The 18,886-nt window shown below is 46.6% G+C and overlaps 1 protein-coding gene across 6 annotated transcripts; it reads left to right on the top strand.

Moving 5' to 3' along the window:
- The first annotated feature begins 18 nt into the window (after positions 1 to 18).
- Positions 19 to 10,323, top strand: PIGV (phosphatidylinositol glycan anchor biosynthesis class V). 6 transcript variants are annotated; one of them, XM_053898770.1, is made up of 5 exons: positions 19 to 587; positions 1,590 to 1,684; positions 3,478 to 3,612; positions 7,022 to 8,143; positions 9,504 to 10,323. In XM_053898770.1, the coding sequence occupies exons 3-5, from the start codon at positions 3,535 to 3,537 to the stop codon at positions 9,783 to 9,785; spliced, it is 1,482 nt and encodes a 493-aa protein (XP_053754745.1). In that variant the 5' UTR covers positions 19 to 587; positions 1,590 to 1,684; positions 3,478 to 3,534; the 3' UTR covers positions 9,786 to 10,323. The 6 variants fall into 6 exon arrangements, with proteins under 6 accessions (XP_053754745.1, XP_053754744.1, XP_053754743.1 ...); XM_053898769.1 differs by having other exon boundaries at positions 19 to 757; XM_053898768.1 differs by having other exon boundaries at positions 19 to 871.
- Positions 10,324 to 18,886: the final 8,563 nt, after the last annotated feature.

The following is an 18,886-nucleotide window of genomic DNA, read 5'->3' as shown; positions in this document are numbered from 1 at the left end:
CGAAGTAGGACACGAAGTAGGGAGCTGAAGGGGAAAAGCAGGGGGATCCCCCACTTTCCTCACACCCAGGACGCAGAATGCCACTGCTGGCCACAGAAACCCCAAGGCGTTTCTTTCTATTCAGGGAACGTCTATTGTGTGCCAGGCCCTGTGCTGAGCTGGGGTTGCCTGACAGCAGGGAAAGTGCGGCTCTCTCCGGCTTCTGCGAAGAGGTCGCGGGGCGGCCCGAAACTCCGAGAGCCTCAGCACACACACATCGGGAACTCAGTGGATGTTTGCGGGATGCAACCCGGGCGAGAGCGCCGACTCTGACACACGGCGGACTAACGGAAGGAGAGGGAGGGGGCCTGAGGCGCGTAAAGCGCCAGGGGGAACTCTTCAGGTGTCACCAAGGCGGGAAGGTGCCAAGGCCGAGGGGCGCGGACTCTTGGGTCCACGCCGTCCCCGCCCCGCGCGCCCGGAGTCAACATGGCCGCCGCGGAAGGGGGCGGGGCAACACCGAGTCCGGGCAGGAGGGGGGCGGGGTCGCCTCGGCGGAGCCAGTGCGCAAGCGCGGGATGCTCGGGGCCCCGGATGGAGGAGCCGAGGTTCGGGCCCCGCCTGGGAGGTCGAGACGGGCCGGCGTTGTGGACCAGGCGCCAGCTCGGGAGCCTTGGAGTTCTCGGGGGAGGGAAGCCGTCAAACGGAGGCCGAGGGAAATGAGGCGGAGGCCGCCGAGAAGCGGGGAGCCCCGCCCCTCCGCCATAGCGGCTTCCCGGTGCCGCCTCTTCCTTTACAGCCTCCCGCCCTAGCCTGCCTTCCGGCCTTAGGCCGGGCCCCGCCGGCCCCCTCGGGAGTAGTCCCTGAGCCGTGGCTCCTTTTGGGAGAAGAGGTGCCCACTGTCCATTTAGGACTATGTCCGAGAGTAAGGGTTAGAATGGGCTTCCGACCCGGCTGGGCTGGCAGAAGGCGGCCCCTGGCTCGCGACAGCCAGCGAGGCCTCTGGCCCCAAGGACCCTGAGTCACGGAAACTTCCTCACTCCACAGAGGATGCTCCAAGGGAGCATCCAAGGGTCCAGGGCTCCGATTCAGGCTCCCCCAGGGTCTCAGATAGGGCCCTCCCTTGCCCTGAGCATACCCAGTAGGAGCATGCGCTGTCTTCGGACAAGTATTGGGCTAGGACTTGGGAGACCTGGGTTGTTGCCCTGGCTGTGAAAGAGCGCATCCCCTTTGGCCCGGGTGAAGGCTGGTCGGAAGACCATGAAGTTCCAGAAGGAAAAAAATGACATTCTCTTTAAATATAGCCTAAGGTGTGTCACTTGACCCCAATGAGCCTCAGTTTCCACATCCATAAAATGGCGATGGTAACCATACTGGCCTCACAGGGTCTGATGAGATCTCTGATGTAAAAACCAAGGAGATTTTTATTATTCACCACTATGGGCATATTTATCTCCCGGGAAGATAGAGTAAAACTAGTTGCCCTGTAAATGTCCTGCCAATTCAAGAGTCTGGTTCCGTCAAGGGGTTGTTGGGAAGTGAGGTCTGCAACTAGCCAAGAGGGACAACTCACTGGCTTTATTTTGTTTTTTACTTGGTTTACCTGTAAGCTAAGAGTAGGTTACAAGTCTCCGGTGGTCGCTGGGGCTAGAGCTTGACTCTGGAGAGAGGAAAGGAAGAATGGAAGCCTGGTGAAGAGGCAGAGGTGGGTTAACTGCTTTTCTGTCCCCAACTTTTTCTTCTGCATGTGAGTGGGAAGAGAAGGAAGGGAAAAAGTGAATTCGCTCTAGGATAAAGAATCAGCCGCCGTGTGAAGTTGGCTGTACTTGTTTCTGCAGTTCCTCTCAATTCAGCGAGTCAGATGCTGGAAATGTTGGGTAGATTCATAAACTACCGCGGCTCTTTGGTTTTTTTCAAAAGCTTGCCTTTGATCTGAATCTTGATGAGCAAACCGGTGTGGCGTTAAGGGCCCCTCCCTTCCTTCAGGCCTCCTGGTGATGGAGTGAGCAGCAGGCGCCCCCTTCTGCTGAGGAAAGTGTACTGTCAGCCTTGGCCAACCTTGCTCCCTTTCTGGAGGAATTGTATTTTCCTGTGGCTTCTGTGACTTAGGTCTTGATCTTACCGTGAGATATGGTGGGAGGAATACTTAAAGCAGCGATTTTATATCCCGAGCCAATGAACTGGTGATGCCATATCTTGTTCTTGCCACTTCCACTCAATGGGAACACAGGCTTGAAATGCCTGTTTATAATGCCAGGCCCTGGGGGTATAGTTGGGAGCAAAACAAAGCCCCCGCCCTCACAAGCAACTTAAATAAGCAACAGCAGTAAGGACGACAAGGCCGAGTATAATGAGAGCATATCAAATAGTCTAGTGAGCATCAGAGAAGAATTCCAGAAACAGGTGACACCTAAAGATGTGATAGGTATTGGCCAGATAAGAAAGAACACTCTTCCAGCCCTCTCCATTAATTTCTAAGTTTTAATATTTTTTTCTGTTAGGGATAGTGCACCCCAAATCAGTGAGCCGCCTCTGGTGCTCTTGTCCCCACTTCTGATTTCCCAGACTGGTGTTTGAATGTTCTGTAGGAGCCTTTGCTACTTCTTTCAGCCCAAGGAACTGTTTAAGACCAAAAAAAAAAAAAAAAAAAAAAAAAAAGAAAAGAAAAGAAAAAAAAGCCTTAAAGTTCATTCCTTGCCTCAGAATGGCTTTGCAATTGTTTATACATTGCTGCCATTCCAACAAAGAGATGGGGAAATAAGAGTTTTCTCCATCCCTAGTAGTCGACTCTGTCTTCCCCCTAAGTTTGTTTTAGCAATGTGAGCTGGCTGAAGTCCTGCTGAGTGGTGGTTTTCTTTTCCTTCTCCACTTAATTTAACAGACCAGCTGAACACACATCAGAGAGCTAGGCTAGAGTGTGTAGTCATTATGGTCTTCCAGTTCAGTTCTATGCCCCACTTTTGGGACTCTGGTTTGGGATCTAGTTTATTATTCTGGGCAGGAGGAAAAGGGCACACACCAAATAATAGCAACCACAACATGGATTTGCTAGTACTTTTTCACACTTTCGTCCATTTCACCATCATGACAATTTTGTGAGAGAAAATAGTCTGGGGAAAAAAATAGTCTGATCCCATTTTATACGTAAAGAACTGAGGCTCAGAAGGACTAAATGAGACCTTGTGAGCGACAGAGTCAGGACTTGAACCCAGGTCTTTAGTTCCTACATAGAGGCACTCAACAGTCTTTTAAAGGTTTTCTGCGAGCTTAGCTGCCAACCTCATGCCAATCTTCATGTAGAACTTGCCTGACAATACAGTGCTTCAGGGTGATACCAAGTGGGTCCCATCTGCCTTCAAGATGCTTTTCCCTCATCTGGGCCGTTAGGTGGTTGAGTTTGCCATGTAATGCCGAAGGGGGAGTCTCCTGTGAAGAATGCTTTCAAGAATTTACTTTCGGCCCACATGTAATGTTTTCTCCTTGGGTTTTGGAGTTTAGAAACCCGAGGGAGCTCAGTCCTGGCAGCAACACCCCTGAATTCCCGGTGGTGAGAGGATGTGGCCCATGGATCCATCCAGGAAAGAGGTGCTGAGGTTTGCAGTCAGCTGCCGTGTCCTGACTCTGGTGCTGCAGGTCAGTCTCTGATCTTTTGTCCTGAACATGCTGGGCTAGGCACTAAGAATTGTCCCTGTATTCTTTCTGCCTCCCAGGTGTACCCTTCCATGTGGTTGGAAACATAGACACCTATACCTGATAACTCAGAAGTGGTCGGGACTCTTAGAAATGGTCTTTTAAAAAATATTTTACTGACTTTTTATTTTTTATTTTATTTTTTAATTTTTTTTAATGCTTTTTATTTATTTTTGAGACAGAGAGAGACAGAGCATGAACAGGGGAGGGGCAGAGAGAGAGGGAGACACAGAATCGGAAGCAGGCTCCAGGCTCCGAGCCATCAGCCCAGAGCCCGACGCGGGGCTCGAACTCACGGACCGCGAGATCGTGACCTGAACCGAAGTCGGACGCTTAACCGACTGAGCCACCCAGGCGCCCCTTACTGACTTTTTAAAGTAAACTTCATGCTCAGTGTGGGTCTCAAACTCACAACCCCAAGAACAAGAGTTGCATGTTTTACTGACTGAGCCAGCCAGGTGCCCCAGAAATGATCTTTTAATCCCTTGTTTTACACATGAAGCAGCAGAGGCCCAGAAAGGTTAAGTGGCTTCCCTAAAGACACACAGCAAGTTAGAGAAGGGCCAGAGTCAGACCCCAGGGTTCCTAACTCCAGAGGTAGTGGGCTTTCTAACAGACCATGAAGTTCTGTAATGAGAGATGCCATTAGGGCATGACAGCACAAGGCATTGCCCTAGAGTCCCCTTAGCAGGAGACTGAGCACTGTGTCAGTCAGTTGAGTGCACGATCCTGAGACACTCTATGTATACTCGGTTAGTCAGCAATGTCCCAACTCTTCCCCTGGTATCGCCCCTTGCTGCCTTACCCACCACAACCCTCAGAATGCATTTGCACTTTTACAATTCCCTTTCCCCTCTGAGGCTGGCCTTGATACATATTTTAATCAAATTTCACACATATATGAATTCTATCTGGTGCCTAGCACGGTGCTCAGTGCTTAGTATGTTCTCACTGTGTGTTGTTGAATGGATGCCAACAACCTAGTGATGTTATATTAGCATAATTATGTGTGCTTTTTTTCACAAATGGCACTTCCTCAGGCTCATAGCTGGTTCCTTTCTGGAAACCTCCTTTCTCCCTTCCCACACAATGAGGCATAGCAGCCTCTGCTGGGCCCCAGGTTTAGTTAAAAGTAGCTTCAACTTGGAGACTAGGGCCATTTTCTGTGACTATCTCTCCTGTCCCATTTGTCTTCACTGTTGAAAGTGGCCTGATAAAGAAACCAAAAAGAGAGAGAGCCTTAAAAATGGGGTCATATGGGGAAAATGACTCAGTGATGGCTTTGAACAGCATCAGATGAGTGACTGGCAGGACCGTGAACTGGCATCTGGGATAGGGAACCAGGACTAATTCCGATGGTGATCTGGAAATGAGTATGTCTCCTCTTCTCTCACTCAGCCACCACAATTGTATGAAGTGCCTACTCTGTTCTGAGTACTGTGCTAGGTGATGAGTATGAAAAGTCTTGGTCTCTTTTCCTTTAAGTAACTGACAATCTAATGATGCAAAAAGACACTTGACAGTAATGCTACTTCATCATCCCTCTCTCTCCCCCAGCCCCCTTCCAGCTTTAAAGCTCACGCCTCAAATGATATCCCCAGTTACCCTTCATTGTTGCTGGCATCTCTGTTAATGACAACTCATTCCTCTTCATTCCTTGAAGATTTTAGCTCCTGACTCACCATTGCTTTTTCCAGAACTGTTGATTTCTTGGTGGTTTCAATATTAATACAGCTGATACAACTAACCACTATCTCCTATCTTTCCAGCTCACTCCCTCTAGTAACCCAGTTCTAACGGTTCTCCCACCCCCTCAGAACTTAAAATCCGTTGGTTCTACCACTGTTTCACTGTGCCTCATCCACTTTATGGCTTCCATGCCCCTTCTTAGCCAGCTAGATTCCATAGTCCACCAGGCATACACGCATAATTCGCTTGCTCCCTTCTCCCTGGCTTACAACACAAAAGCCCAGTCACAGCTCAGTTTCATTCTCTGTCTACTGCTGTGTCTGCCCAGAGAACACACAACTGTATTGACTAGTCTCTTTCTCTGCAAGATCACTGGCCCAAGTGAGTCTTTAGTGCTACCTGGCAATCTTAGTGTATTTCCCAGGCCCATTCACCCTCCCATTCTCTCAAATTGTTCTGTAAATCAGAATCCCCCTGGGGGAGCTTTAAAAAAATGTCAATACCCAGGCTGTATCTCATACCAGTTCAATCATTAACCCTGGGGATAGGACCCAGACATTCAGACCTCAGTAGTTTTTAATTTCCTGGGGTGATTCCAGTGCACAGCCTATTTTGAGAACTAGAGTCAGAGATGACTTATTTTACATGTTTTCCTCTTTGTTCAAGTCCCTAACACCTTTTCCCCAACTTGCTTCCCTGAGTGAAAACTCAGAAAAATAGATGCCGTCAGAAATGGCCTTGGGAGTGCTCCCACCTCCTCCGTCACACGCTTGCATCTGCACCTCTGGGCCTTCACTGCTGAAGTGAGGCTGAACCCAGCTCTCCTTTCCAGGCCTGCCCCCCACCTCTACCTGTGTAGCAGTTCCTACCCCCTTCCGCCTGCTCCAGCCATTCTCCCCTCTCTCCTGCAAACCTGGTGGTTGCCTTTCCACTGGATTGTTCCCATTCACAAACAAATACTTATCTCCCACATTGTCATTCACTACTACCCCATTTACAACCAAACTTATCCAAATAGTTGTCTGTCTGCCTCAGTCTGCCTTCTTCCCTTCTCTGCCAAACCCAGTCCATGAAGTCTGCTGTGTCCTCAACTCTACTGAAATAACTCTTGTCAAACTTACCAGTGACCTACACATTTCTAAATCCAGTGGTCGCTTTTCAGTCCCCATCTTCCTGACCTCCCAGCGGCACTTAACAGAGTTGATCACTCCCTTGCTTCACTTGGTTCTAAGACACCACTCTCTCCTGGTTTTCCTCTACCTTACTGACTGTTCCTTCTTTATCTTCATTCTGGATCCTCATTGTCCTTCAAGCCCCAACCCTCTAAATGTTGACACATCCAGGGCCCAATCCTCCGATATCTCTTCTCTAGCCATACTTCCTCTCCAGATGATCTCATTCAGTCTCATGCCTTTAAATACCTTCTGTGCACTTATGATGCCTGAATTTACATCTCCAGCCCTGACTGCCCTCCTTACCCTCAGATTCCTAGATCTCACTGCCTTGTTGACCTCTGCGCTGGAATGTCTTAACTCAAATTTAGCTAGTCTAGAACCGAACTCCCGATTGTCCTCCAACAAGTCGGTTCTTCCTCATTTTATTAAATGGTAATTCTTCCCTTCCAGTTGCTCAACCGAAATCCTAGTTCTCCTTCATCCCGCAGGCTCTCTTCAATGTCGTCATCCCAGATCACCGTGCAGAAGCCTTCTCTCCTCCTCGCCTCACCCCCTCGGGCTCTGTGGACCAACTTGTGGAAGGTCTTCTGGGTGGCCTGTCTCACTGGGATGCAGAACACTTCCTGTTCATTGCCGAGCACGGCTATCTGTATGAGCACAACTTTGCCTTCTTCCCTGGCTTCCCCCTGGCTCTCCTGGTGGGAGCTGAACTCCTGAGACCCCTGCGGGCATTACTGAACCTACGGAGTTGCCTGTTAATCTCAGTAGCATTGCTCAATTCTTTGTTCTCCGTCCTGGCTGCAGTCGCACTTCACGACCTGGGCTGTCTGGTTTTGCACTGTCCCCGCCAGGCCTTTTACGGAGCCCTGCTCTTCTGCCTCAGCCCAGCCAATGTCTTCCTGGCAGCTGGTTACTCAGAAGCTTTGTTTGCCCTCCTGACATTCAGCGCCATGGGGCAGCTGGAAAGGGGCCGAAGCTGGACTAGTGGACTCCTCTTTGCCCTTGCCACTGGTGTACGTTCCAATGGGCTGGTCAACATTGGCTTCCTCGTGTATTCTCAGTGCCAAAGCTTTCTGTCTTCTCTCGTGGTGCTGAATCCTCTGAGACAGCTCTTGAAGCTGATGGGCTCTGTGTTCCTCTCTGTGCTCATACTTGGCCTTCCCTTTGCCCTCTTTCAGTATTATGCCTATACTCAGTTCTGTCTGTCAGGCTCAGCCCACCCCATCCCTAAGCCCTTGCTGCAGTTAGCTGTTGACAAGGGCTACCGGATCGTGGAGGGAAATGAGCCACCTTGGTGCTCCTGGGAACTTCCCCTAATATATAGCTATATCCAGGATATCTACTGGAATGTTGGCTTTTTGAGATACTATGAGCTCAAGCAGGTGCCCAATTTCCTACTGGCGGCACCAGTGGCCCTCCTGGTTGCCTGGGCCACGTGGACATATGTGACCACCCACCCTTGGTTCTGCCTTACCCTTGGAATGCAAAGGAGCAAGAAGAGTAAGACCCTAGAAAAATCTGACTCTGGATTCCTCGGTCCTCGGGTGTTTGTGTACCTGGTCCACGCTGCAGCACTGTTGCTGTTTGGCAGTCTGTGCATGCATGTTCAGGTGAGGTGGGATAAGGGTGTGAATTCCTGGCTGGGATAAGGGTGTGAATACAGGCAGGACCCCTTGGCCAGGGACAAGGAAGCCTGCTAGCTTCTCCCATTTGAGAAACCTGCACCTAATTTATTCATTCAACAACTATTTGTGGGCTTTCTTTGTCTAGATCCTGGGTCAGACCACTGAGGAATGGAACACAAGTGAGATAAAGTTGCTGCCCTGGTGGGTCTCATGGTAGAAATGGGGAGACAGACACTTCCCAGATAAAATTCTGGTATAGCGGGATGGAAGAGGAGTTGCTGTTCTGAGATCAAGTATTGTGGAAGCACAGAGCAAAAAATGGACTGAAGGAGTTGAGGAGGGTATCATACTAAGGCTGGGTCCTAAAGAGTAAGAAGGAATGCATTTAAGAAGCAGAGGAAAGCTATTCTGGGCAGATGAAGGGTGTGTGCGGAGACACGAGAGTTGTAGAAGGACCTGATGTGATGGTGATAAAGGAGTAAGTGCAGAGGAGAGCTCGGGACCTTCCCCTCCTGTATGGTTAACACCCAGAGTGTCTGCTTGAGTGTTGACTTGTTGAGGTGCTCTCCCCTCTGGCAGATACTCCGTCTTCAGAGGAGCTCCCTTGTGCCATCTTTGGGGTGGGGGTGGGGAGATAGGAATGGGAAGTGTTTGATTCTATTTTTTTTTATTCCTGGCTGTGGCCCCATTTCCCACATAATCTCGAGGAAGTTGTTTTTCTCCGTGCCGGCCACTCCTTAGCAGTTTCTGCCTCTTGGAGGCGCACATTGGCTGTTTGTGAAGTTCTCTGGGCTGTGTGAATAAGAGGCACAGGGGAAATAGAAAGTAGCATTCTGTGTTTGTAGCTGGATTAACTAGTAGAGTGCGTGCCAGCAAAGCTTAGAGTTTCCAGCTTAGATGAGGGAGGCCATGTGGAGACTTGGCTCTGAACTCCCCTAGAAGGGAAAATGTTGAACCACAGGATTGCCTGCCCCTTTTCCCTCTGTTTTGCCATTCCCAGGGGATGAGGGAACCACTTCAGGTCCCCAAAGCCCACGTCACAGCCTAGTGTTTAGAGTCCAGGCTCTAGGCTAAAATTGGACCCCATAGAGTTTTTAGTATTGATTGGCCCATTACTGTAGTAATTAGCCTGTAGCTGTTTATTTGTAACATTGAGGTCACCCGGCTGGTGTCACACACAGCTTTATCAGGCAGATCCTAAGTTCTGCTGTGTCTCTTTTCCAGTACAATACATTTCTAGTCATGGGGCTGTAGTTCACCTAGCAGCAGGGAAGTCCCAGGCTGGTCCAGTTTGAAGCATTGACAGTCCAATAAATGTCGGTTTTCCCTCTCTTACGATTTTCAGGTTCTCACCAGATTTCTAGGTTCCTCCACTCCTATTGTGTACTGGTTTCCAGCTTACTTGCTTCAGGATCAAGAGCCACTGTTGAGATCCCTAGAGACTGTGCCTTGGAAGCCGCTTGCAGGGGCCTGCCCACCAGGACAAAAGGTCCCCAGGAATTCTATCATGGGACTTTTGTACAACTGGAAAACCTGTTCTCTAGTCACACGATGCATTCTGGGCTACTTCCTGTCTTACTGGCTCCTGGGACTACTCCTACATTGCAACTTCCTGCCTTGGACGTGACCTGGAGTCTCAGGGGTCTGGAAGTACAGATACACACTGGGACTGGCTGCACTGCCCTGGGACCGTTGCTCCGTCCATTAGAACCCCTCCGTCTCTCTCTCTGAAGGTTGGTCAGGACTGGGAGAAGTGTGAGCCACTGGAGAACCCCTGCTGGTCCTGGCTGTGGCAAATTTTAGATTAGTAGCAGCTATTTTCTCTGTGAGTAAAGAAATCATACTCTAGGTCTAAAGTTACACTTGGATCTGTCCCCTCAACCAAGCATAGCAAAGATAGTTGCAAACTTACCACTGACCCACATGTAAATTTAAATGTAAATTGTTTAAATGTCTATTTCATCAAAGGCTCTAGCTGACAGGCTGGTAATAGTCCACACATGATGGCAGAGGCCTGAACAGTGTAGTGGCAGTAAGAAGTAAAGTAGGACCACCTTTTTAATGGGACATTGTTTCTGACTACTTTTTTCATGATTCGTTCATTTATTTATACGAAAAAACTTGCAAAGATAGGCAAATTAAACAAGTGTTGGTTATGCAGGCAATGAATTACCTTTTTTAAAATACTACAAATTTCTTAGGGAAAAAGTCATGGTAAAAAGAACATTGCACAAAGAAGCAGGAGACCTGGATTGTAGTCCTCTCAGTAAAACCCCACTTACCAGCTGTGTGACCTTGGGAGGGTTTTCACAGCCTTAGTCACCTCTTCTGAAACTGGGGGAAATAATATTATCCTATTGGGAGAGGAGAGGGGATGGGCCATATAATCTAGTAGGTCCCTTTCTGCTCTGGGATCTTAAGAGCTGCCTTAAGCCATGGAATCACCCCAGTCTAAACACTTCGTGTAGCGGCTCAAACATGTGAGTTTAGGAGAAAATATCCAATTCTCCTGCTTTCAGTACTTAGAAGGAACTCTCCCTTCTTGGGTGCAACTCTGAGGAGTAACTCAAGTGACCTTTCCTTTGAATGAGGGAAAGCAGCGACACCTGGCAAATACGGCTCCCTGACCTGTGTAAGTAAATCTGTGCCGGGCAAGTAAATGGTCAAAGTGGTGACTGGTTTCCCTGCCCTGCCCAAGTGTCTGTGCTTGCTTGATTGGTAGACATGGGTCAGAGGAGCCAACCAGGCAGCATGAATTGAAAGATTGTGAGTAAGTACAAGGTTGAACGAAATGGTATCTTTCTGGCTCCCATTTGGTTATGAGCCCATCACTGTACTGGTGGTAAGAGCATTGACCCCTCCTCAGCTATTTTTGCTCATTCTTTGAGCCAGGTAAGAGGCTCTGTATCGTCACCACTCGATCCCTGTTTGAGCTAAAAATTCCAACAAGCAGAAATTTCAAAATAGATGGGTAATCATAGCTTCTGGAGAGCACTGAGAATTGGAATTTTGACATGCTCCCTCTGACCATGACAGAAAGCTAAACTTGCCAGCTGAAGGGAAGCTCCTGGCTGAGCCCCAACACCCTCTGTTGGAGCTTCTAGTCAGCCTGGCCAATAAGCATTTCCCATCCATTGCCCCAGCTTTAGCACAGCTGAGAGCATTTGGTCCAGAGTCAAATGCTTCTGAAAATGTACACACAGATTGGGGCAGCCCTCTGCCTTCTGCCAAGACACCCGAGTGCCCTTCTTGGCAAAAGAGGATAACCCCTGCCCTAGTGTCCCTCCAGTTGGCAGAAACCATTCCCTCCTTCCTCACCAACAGCTGCAAATCCACCCCGTGTGCAGGAAGACTTGAGGTCCTATTTCAGCTCTGTACCGCAGAGGTAGGAGCACTAGATGCTTTGTTTTCATGGATTCTCCTCTTTACCTCTTTTTTGGGGGTGAACAGGACATGATGCTTGCAGACACAAATTCTTTCAAGGACCAGAAACCCTTTCCATTTGTAAATGGAAATCCCACCTTCTCAACTAATACCGAGGAATCGAACTCTTGGTGTTCTGCAAAGGCCTTAATGGTTACATTTGATCATAGAGGAGATAACTGAGGACCCCAGCTAGGTGGACACACCTGGTATGTGACCTGGAGACGGACACAGTTTTCTCTCTGACCTTGGAGGGATCTAGTTGCTATTCTCCAAGGATCTAAGGAATGGGCTGATTTTATGGCCAGCAGCTGTCCTTTTACCATCCTATTAACAGTCTTTAATAGTCTGGGAGAGGGACATGAAGGGCCCAAGGCAGGAAGCTTCCTGTTTACCCTAAGGTCTAACAATGCTGCAGCTGGGTTGGGCGTCTACAATTTCAGAGAAAAGTCATTTCCTTCTGAGACCCAGCTAAAACAGAAACCAGACGCTCCATACACCTAAGAAGTAGATGCTTTTTTGTTCTTTAATGAAGGTGGGAGGAGAGGGAGTGTTTGACATGTCTTTACCAGTCCCCTTGAGGAAAAATCACTTCTTTTCTTGAACAGACCTTCTCACCTTCGTCTAAAAATGTAGTGTGTGCAAGCTCAAAGGATTTGAAATTGATGGATTCTTTCAACAATTGTTTATTATGCCTGTTTTAGGGACGAAAGGTGATTTGCTATATGTCCTGCCCTCAAATAACTGTCTAACAGAGTTGCTAGCAGATACACAGAAACATTAATCAAGGTAGAAACTGGAAAATTCTGAAGACTGAAGGGCCACGTAAACTTCTTGCTCTGTACCTCTCTACTTGAACTTTTTATGCCAAGGAAGAGTTAAAGTTTTGCTTGTATGCTTAGGAAAAGGTAAGTGAGGTACAGATTAAGTCCTCTGTAAATTCACACAAAGTGGTGATCCCTGCCAGTTTGTAATACCTGAACAGACTTGGCGGGGAAATAACCTTTGAGCTGGACTTGGAAGGACAGAAAGGATTTGAAAGTTAAGGGCAGAGAATGAGTATAGGAAGCAGGCCATGGAACAGGACTGGAAGAAGCTTAGCTTGAGTGGAACTGAGGTATTGTCATTGAGATCTGCGTACTGACGCATAAATGTGAGCCAGATACTGAATCTCTGAGCCTCCGTTTACTCACCTGTGAAGTATGGAAACACTATCTACCTCACAGATGTGAATAATATCTGTCTCATAGGGTTGTTGTGGAAACTAAATGAAAAGTGTTTAGAACAGTCCAACAAATGAATAGCTGCACTTCAGACTTGCTGAGTTTACAATGACAACACATTCAACACATTCATACGCCAGGAAATGTGGAACTGGAGACAAGGAGAGAGGTCAGGGAGCCATCCACACAGACATGATCATTACAGCAGCAGCCATGATCTCGGATGAGACTGTCAGAAAAGTATAGAGGAGGAGGGCCTAGAAGACCTTGGGCAAGTGATTCAACTTCTCCAAGCCAGTTTTCTCATCCTGAAAATGGGGGTGATAGCACCAACCCCACAGAGTAGTTACGAGGATTAAATGAGACACTAGATAAAGCACTAGCACGGCACCTGGCAATAGTAAGAACTTCATGAGCAGTGGGTATTTATCATCATCATCATCATCATCATCATCATCATCAAAGGACTAGAAAAAAAAATAGGGAAGAGAAAGTTTCAAGAAGAAACAGATAGTTACTAAGATCACCCACTGTTAAGGAAAGGATGGGAAAAGTTATTGATTTAGGGATTAGGGATATTATTCAAGATAGACTAACTGTTGTAATAAACAACTACTAAAACTCAGTGGCTTAATCATACAAGCTCCTTTCTTGTTTGCATCGTAGTCTTGTGCAGCTTTGGAGAGGGAGGCCTCTTCTACCCAGTCGTTTGGGACCTAGGCTTCTACCATTTTGTGACTCCCCCTCTAGATGCTCAGAGTCCTCTGCTTTCAGAGAGGTTTTAAGAGGCCAGGCCTAAAGGAGATGCACATCACTTGCACTTCGTACCATTGGCTAGAACTCAGTCACATGGCCGCATCTAACTGCAAGGGAGGTTGGGAAGTAGGGTTCCCAGATGAAATACAGGACGTTCAGTTAAAATTTAATTTTGGGTAAACAAATTTTTTTTTTCAGTATAATTATGGTTTCAAACATCGCACAGGACATGCTTCTACTAAGAAATTCTTCATTGTTTATCTGAAATTCAAATTTAACCAGGCAGCCTGTATTTTTATTTGCTAAATCTGGGAACCCTACTGGGAAATAAAGTCTGGATGTGGGTTTAGGAAGAAGAAAATACAGATATTTGTGTCACAGTCTGCCTCAGTCTGTCTTTCGGAGCCAAATACCTGTTTTTGCTCTTCTCACAGAGAGAACACACCCCTTCCCAAGGGAGATAACCCCAAATCCCATCTAGTGACTATATTCAGCTCCAAGTCTCTCAGTCTGCTTCTGATTTGGTTCCTTATGAACTGAAAAAGCAAAACATCCAATGGCAGAGCAAGAATAACGTCCATAGAAATACCTATTTAGAAAAGGAAAGAATTGAAGATGTGTCACAGTCTCTGATCCAAAGCAGTTCTGAATCTCCACTGGTCAGATTATCAAAGTCCTCTTCCCTGGGGCTGGAGACACTCCTTGATTAGACACTGATTTGTTCCAGGAGGGACTTCTTTGTCCATTGTTCTCCAGGCCTCCTGGCTGTGCCCTCTGGCTCATTGATTATCATTTAGGGCCGCATCTGAGATGGGCTTTGGGCAGTATGAGCTCCTTGGAGAATGTGCAGGTTTCACAGTCTACTTCCTGCTGGTGCAAGCATGGGGACCAAAAAATTATTTTAAATCACGGCCAGCCAGAGGCACCCATGTGTGCACTCACGGGCACTCATGGGTATGTATATGTTAAAATATACATAACATAAAACTTAGCATTTTAACCGCTTTTAAGTGTAAAGTTCAGTGGCATTAGTATATTCACGTTGTCGTCCAACAATCACCACCATTCAGCTCCAGAACTTTTTCATCTTTCCAAACTAAAACCTGATACCCATTCAGCAGTAACCCCCCATTCCCTCTACCCTCCCATCCTCTGACAATCATCATTCTACTTTTGTGTGAATCTGGCCACTCCTTCACAATATCTGTCCCTTTTTGACTAGCTTATTTCACTTCTCATTATACCTTCAAGGTTCATCCGTATTGTATGTAGCCTATGTCACATTTTCCTTTTTATGGCTGAATAATATTCCATTGTATGAATACACCACATTTTGCTTATCCAAGCATCTGTCAATGGAGCATCTGTCAATGGATATTTTGGTTGCTTCCACCTTTTGGCTATTAATGAATAATGCTGCTATGAATATTAGTAGACAAGTGTCTGTTTAAGTCCCTGCTTTCAATTCTTTTGGGTATATACCCAGCATTGGCATTGCTGGATGATATGCTAATTCTATGTTTAATTTTTTGAGGAACTGTCATGCTGTTTTCCACAGGAGTCACACCATTTTACATTCCGACTAGCAATGCACATGTTTCAAATTTGTCCACATTCTCACCAACACTTGTTTTATTTTATTTTTTAAAGTAGGCTCCATGCCCAATGTGGGGCTTGAACTCACAACCCTGAGATTAAGAGTCACATGCTTTACCAACTGAGCCAGCCAGGTGCCCCTATTTTGTTTTGTTTTAACTAATAGCCATCCTAGTGGGTATGAGGTGATGTCTCATTGTGGTTTTGATTTGCATTTCCCTAATGATAAGTGATGTTGAACACCTTTTCATGTGCTTACTGGTGCATGAAATGTATACCTTTGGAAAAACATTCAGATCTTTTGCCCATATTTTGAAAGTCTATTTATTTTGAGAGAGCGAGAGAGAGAGAGAGCATGAGCAGAGGAGAGGCAGAGAAAGAAGGAGAGAGAAACTCCTAAGCAGGCTCTGTGCTGTCAGTGCAGAGCCTGACATGGGACTTGATCCCACAAACCATGAGGTGACCTGAGCTGAAGTCAAGAGTCGGATGCTTAGTCGACTGAACCACCCAGGCACCTCTCCTTTGCCCATTTTTAAATCAGGTTGCTTGTTTTTTGTTGTTTTTGAGTTGTTGGATATTTTGGATACCAGTCAGATACATGATTTGCAAATATTTTCTCTCATTCCATAGGTTGCCCGGTTGCCTTATTGCTTTGTTCATAGTGTCCTTTGATGCACAAAAGTTTTAATTTTGATGCAGTCCAATTTTATCTATTTTTCTCTTGTTGCCTATGCTTTCAAGGTTATGTGCAAGAAATCATTGCCAGATCCAATGTCATGAAGTTTTGCTCTTTGTTTTCTTCTAAGAGTTTTATGGTTTTAGCTCTTATGTTTAAGTGTTTGATCCGTCTGGGGTTAATTTTTGTATGTGGTGTGAGAGAAAAGTCTAACTTCCATTCTTTTGCGTGTGAATATCCAATTTTCCTAGTACCGTGTGTTGAAAAGACAGTCTTTTCTCCATTGACTGGTCTTGGGGCCCTTGTTGAAATCATTTGACCATATATGCAAAGTTATTTCTTTTTCTTTTCTTTTTTAAAAATGTTTTTTAAAATTTATTTTGAGAGAGAGAGAGAGAGAGCAGAGGAAAGGCAGAGAGAGAGAGAGAGAGAGAGAGAGAAAGAGAATCCCAGGCTTGATCCCACAAACCATAAGATCATGACCTGAGCTGAAATCAAGAGTCGGACACTTAACTGACTGAGTCACTCAGGTACCTCTATGCAAAGTTGCTTCCAGGCTTTTAATTTTATTCCATTGGTCTATATGTCTCTCTTTATGCCAGTACCATACTGTTTTGATTCCTGTAGCTTTGTAGCACATTTTGAATATTTTTTTATGTTTATTTTATTTTTGAGAGAGTGAGAGAGTCAGAGCATGAGTTGGGGAGCAGCAAAGAGAGAGGGAGACCCAGAATCCAAAACAGGCTCCAGGCTCTGAGCTGTCAGCACAGAGCCTGATGTGGGGCTTGAACCCACAAACGGTGAGATCATGACCTGAGCTGAAGTCGGATGCTCAACCGACTGAGCCACCTAGGTGTCCTGTAGTACATTTTGAAATCAGGAAATGTGAGACCTCCAATTTTATTCTTGATCAAAATTGTTTTGACTGTTCAGGGTCCCTTGAGATTTCATACTAATTTTAGGCAGACAAAGGTTTTTTAAAATTTGGTCTCATGGATTCTTTGGCAATACAGTTACCACAAAGCCTTTTTGGCATATAAGTCAGAGTTCTCCAGAGAAACATAACTAATGGGATATATTAAGTGTACATATGCGGGGTACATATAGATGGGTACAAGGGAGAGAATTGGCTCATGATTGTGAGGCTGGGAAATCCAAAATCTGCATGTTAGGCCAGCAGCTAGAGACCGTGGAGGAGTTGATGTTGCAGTTCAAATCTGAAGACAGTCTGCTGGCAGAATTCCCTCTTCACTGGGGGAAGTCAGTCTTTTTTCTATTAAGGCCTTCAACTGATTGAATGAGGCCCACCTACTTTATGGAGAATAATCTGCTTCACTAAACTCTATTTATTTAATGTTTATTTATTTTTGAGAGAGAGAGAGAGAGAGAGACAGAGTGAGATCAGGGGACAGGCAGAGAGAGGGAGACACAGAATCCGAAGCAGACTCCAGGCTCTGAGCTGTCAGCATAGAGCCCGTTGTGGGGCCCAAACCCACCAAACGTGAGATTCATGACCCTAGCTGAAGTCAGATGCTTAACTGACTGAGTCACCCAGGCGCCCCTAAAGTCTGCTGGTTAAATGTTAATCTCACCTTATGAGGTGTCTGGCTGGCTCAATTGGCCGAGCAGGTGACTCTTTTTTTTTTTTTTTTTTTTTAACGTTTTATTTATTTTTGAGACAGAGAGAGACAGAGCATGAACGGGGGAGGGGCAGAGAGAGAGGGAGACACAGAATCAGAAGCAGGCTCCAGGCTCTGAGCCATCAGGCCAGAGCCCGACGCGGGGCTTGAACTCACGGACCGCGAGATCGTGACCTGAGCTGAAGTCGGCCGCTTAACCGACTGAGCCACCCAGGCGCCCCAGGTGACTCTTGATCTCGGGGTCATGGGTTCAAGCCCACATTGGTGTAGTGATTACTTTAAAAATATATTCTTAAAAATATTAAGAATATAACATTTCTGAGCCTAATCCTGGGTGGCTCAGTTGGTTAAGCATCTGGCTCTTGATTTTGGCTCAGGTCATGATCTCACAGCTCATGAGTTCGAGCCCTGTGTTGGGCTCTACGCTGACAGTGTGGAGCCTGCTTGGGATTCTCTCTCTGCCCCTCCACCACTCTTTCTCTCTCTCAAAAATAAATAAATAAACTTTAAAAATGTTAAACTCACCTTAAAAATACCTTCACAGAAACATTTAGAATAATATTTGACCAAATATCTGCATACGGTGGCCTAGTCAAATTGACATACAAAATTAATACAACGTTTACAATACAAAGTTTCTGTTCTATTTGCTTCTAGTCATATCCATGTGACACTAACCACCCTCAAGTTCTTTCGTAGACAGAATTCTCAAGCTAATCTATTTATTTGCTTCATCACCCCTTGCCTCATGCTTAATGTAATGGTGGCTACACCAAAGTCACGTGAAATAATAATTGGGAAGTCCACACTCTTCGGCTGATACTTGCCTTACGGGTGCTCACGTCTTTCAAGACCCTTTTCAGTCTTCTACTACTTACTGTCTAAACGCAGTCAGCTTTTCTGACTCTGAAAGTGCCATTACCTCTGGACTGTCTCTATTTCCCTTCCATCTCTGCTTGAAAACCAGCTAATTCTCACCTAACTTCACCTCTTTCTTCTAATACTTTATAAAAGCGCTCGGACTAGTTAGCGAGTTGCTGTCTCGCAGCTCTAAACCCACCCTCTGCTTTCTATTATGAGATCGGGGAGCCGGGGCTCTGCAAATCACATTTCTGCTCTGTCAGCGGGCTCTGTATTTGGCTGTGCCAATAAGGGCCACTAGAGGGAGCCAGTGAGTCCAGAGGAGGAAGAGAAGCGCCCTCCTGTGTGCTTCCTTTTCCTGTGAGGTCACTGTAGCGACGCCCCTTCACCTGGGTGGCAGCAGTGCCTTCCCGTAGCAGCAGCTGAATCCACTTTGCAGATTTTTTCCAACGATTTCAGAACCAGCTTCACGGTGTCCCAGTCAGAGACACCAGCGCCAGCCAGGTGGCACTCCTTCCTCAGCGGTGTTGGTCCCTCCTCCATGCGCGGAGAC

This window comes from Panthera pardus, unplaced genomic scaffold (assembly GCF_024362965.1).
Source record: "Panthera pardus isolate Hobbes unplaced genomic scaffold, ASM2436296v1 HiC_scaffold_11, whole genome shotgun sequence".
Lineage (NCBI taxonomy): Eukaryota > Metazoa > Chordata > Mammalia > Carnivora > Felidae > Panthera > Panthera pardus.
This window is presented reverse-complemented; position numbering and strand designations above follow the sequence as displayed.

Bases quoted from the DNA above. Each gene is read 5' to 3' on its own strand.
- PIGV (XM_053898770.1), top strand. From the start codon at position 3,535: ATGTGGCCCATGGATCCATCCAGGAAAGAGGTGCTGAGGTTTGCAGTC. The intron at 3,613-7,021 runs GTCAGTCTCTGA...TTCATCCCGCAG, and splicing joins TCCTGACTCTGGTGCTGCAG to GCTCTCTTCAATGTCGTCAT. The intron at 8,144-9,503 runs GTGAGGTGGGAT...TACGATTTTCAG, and splicing joins GTCTGTGCATGCATGTTCAG to GTTCTCACCAGATTTCTAGG.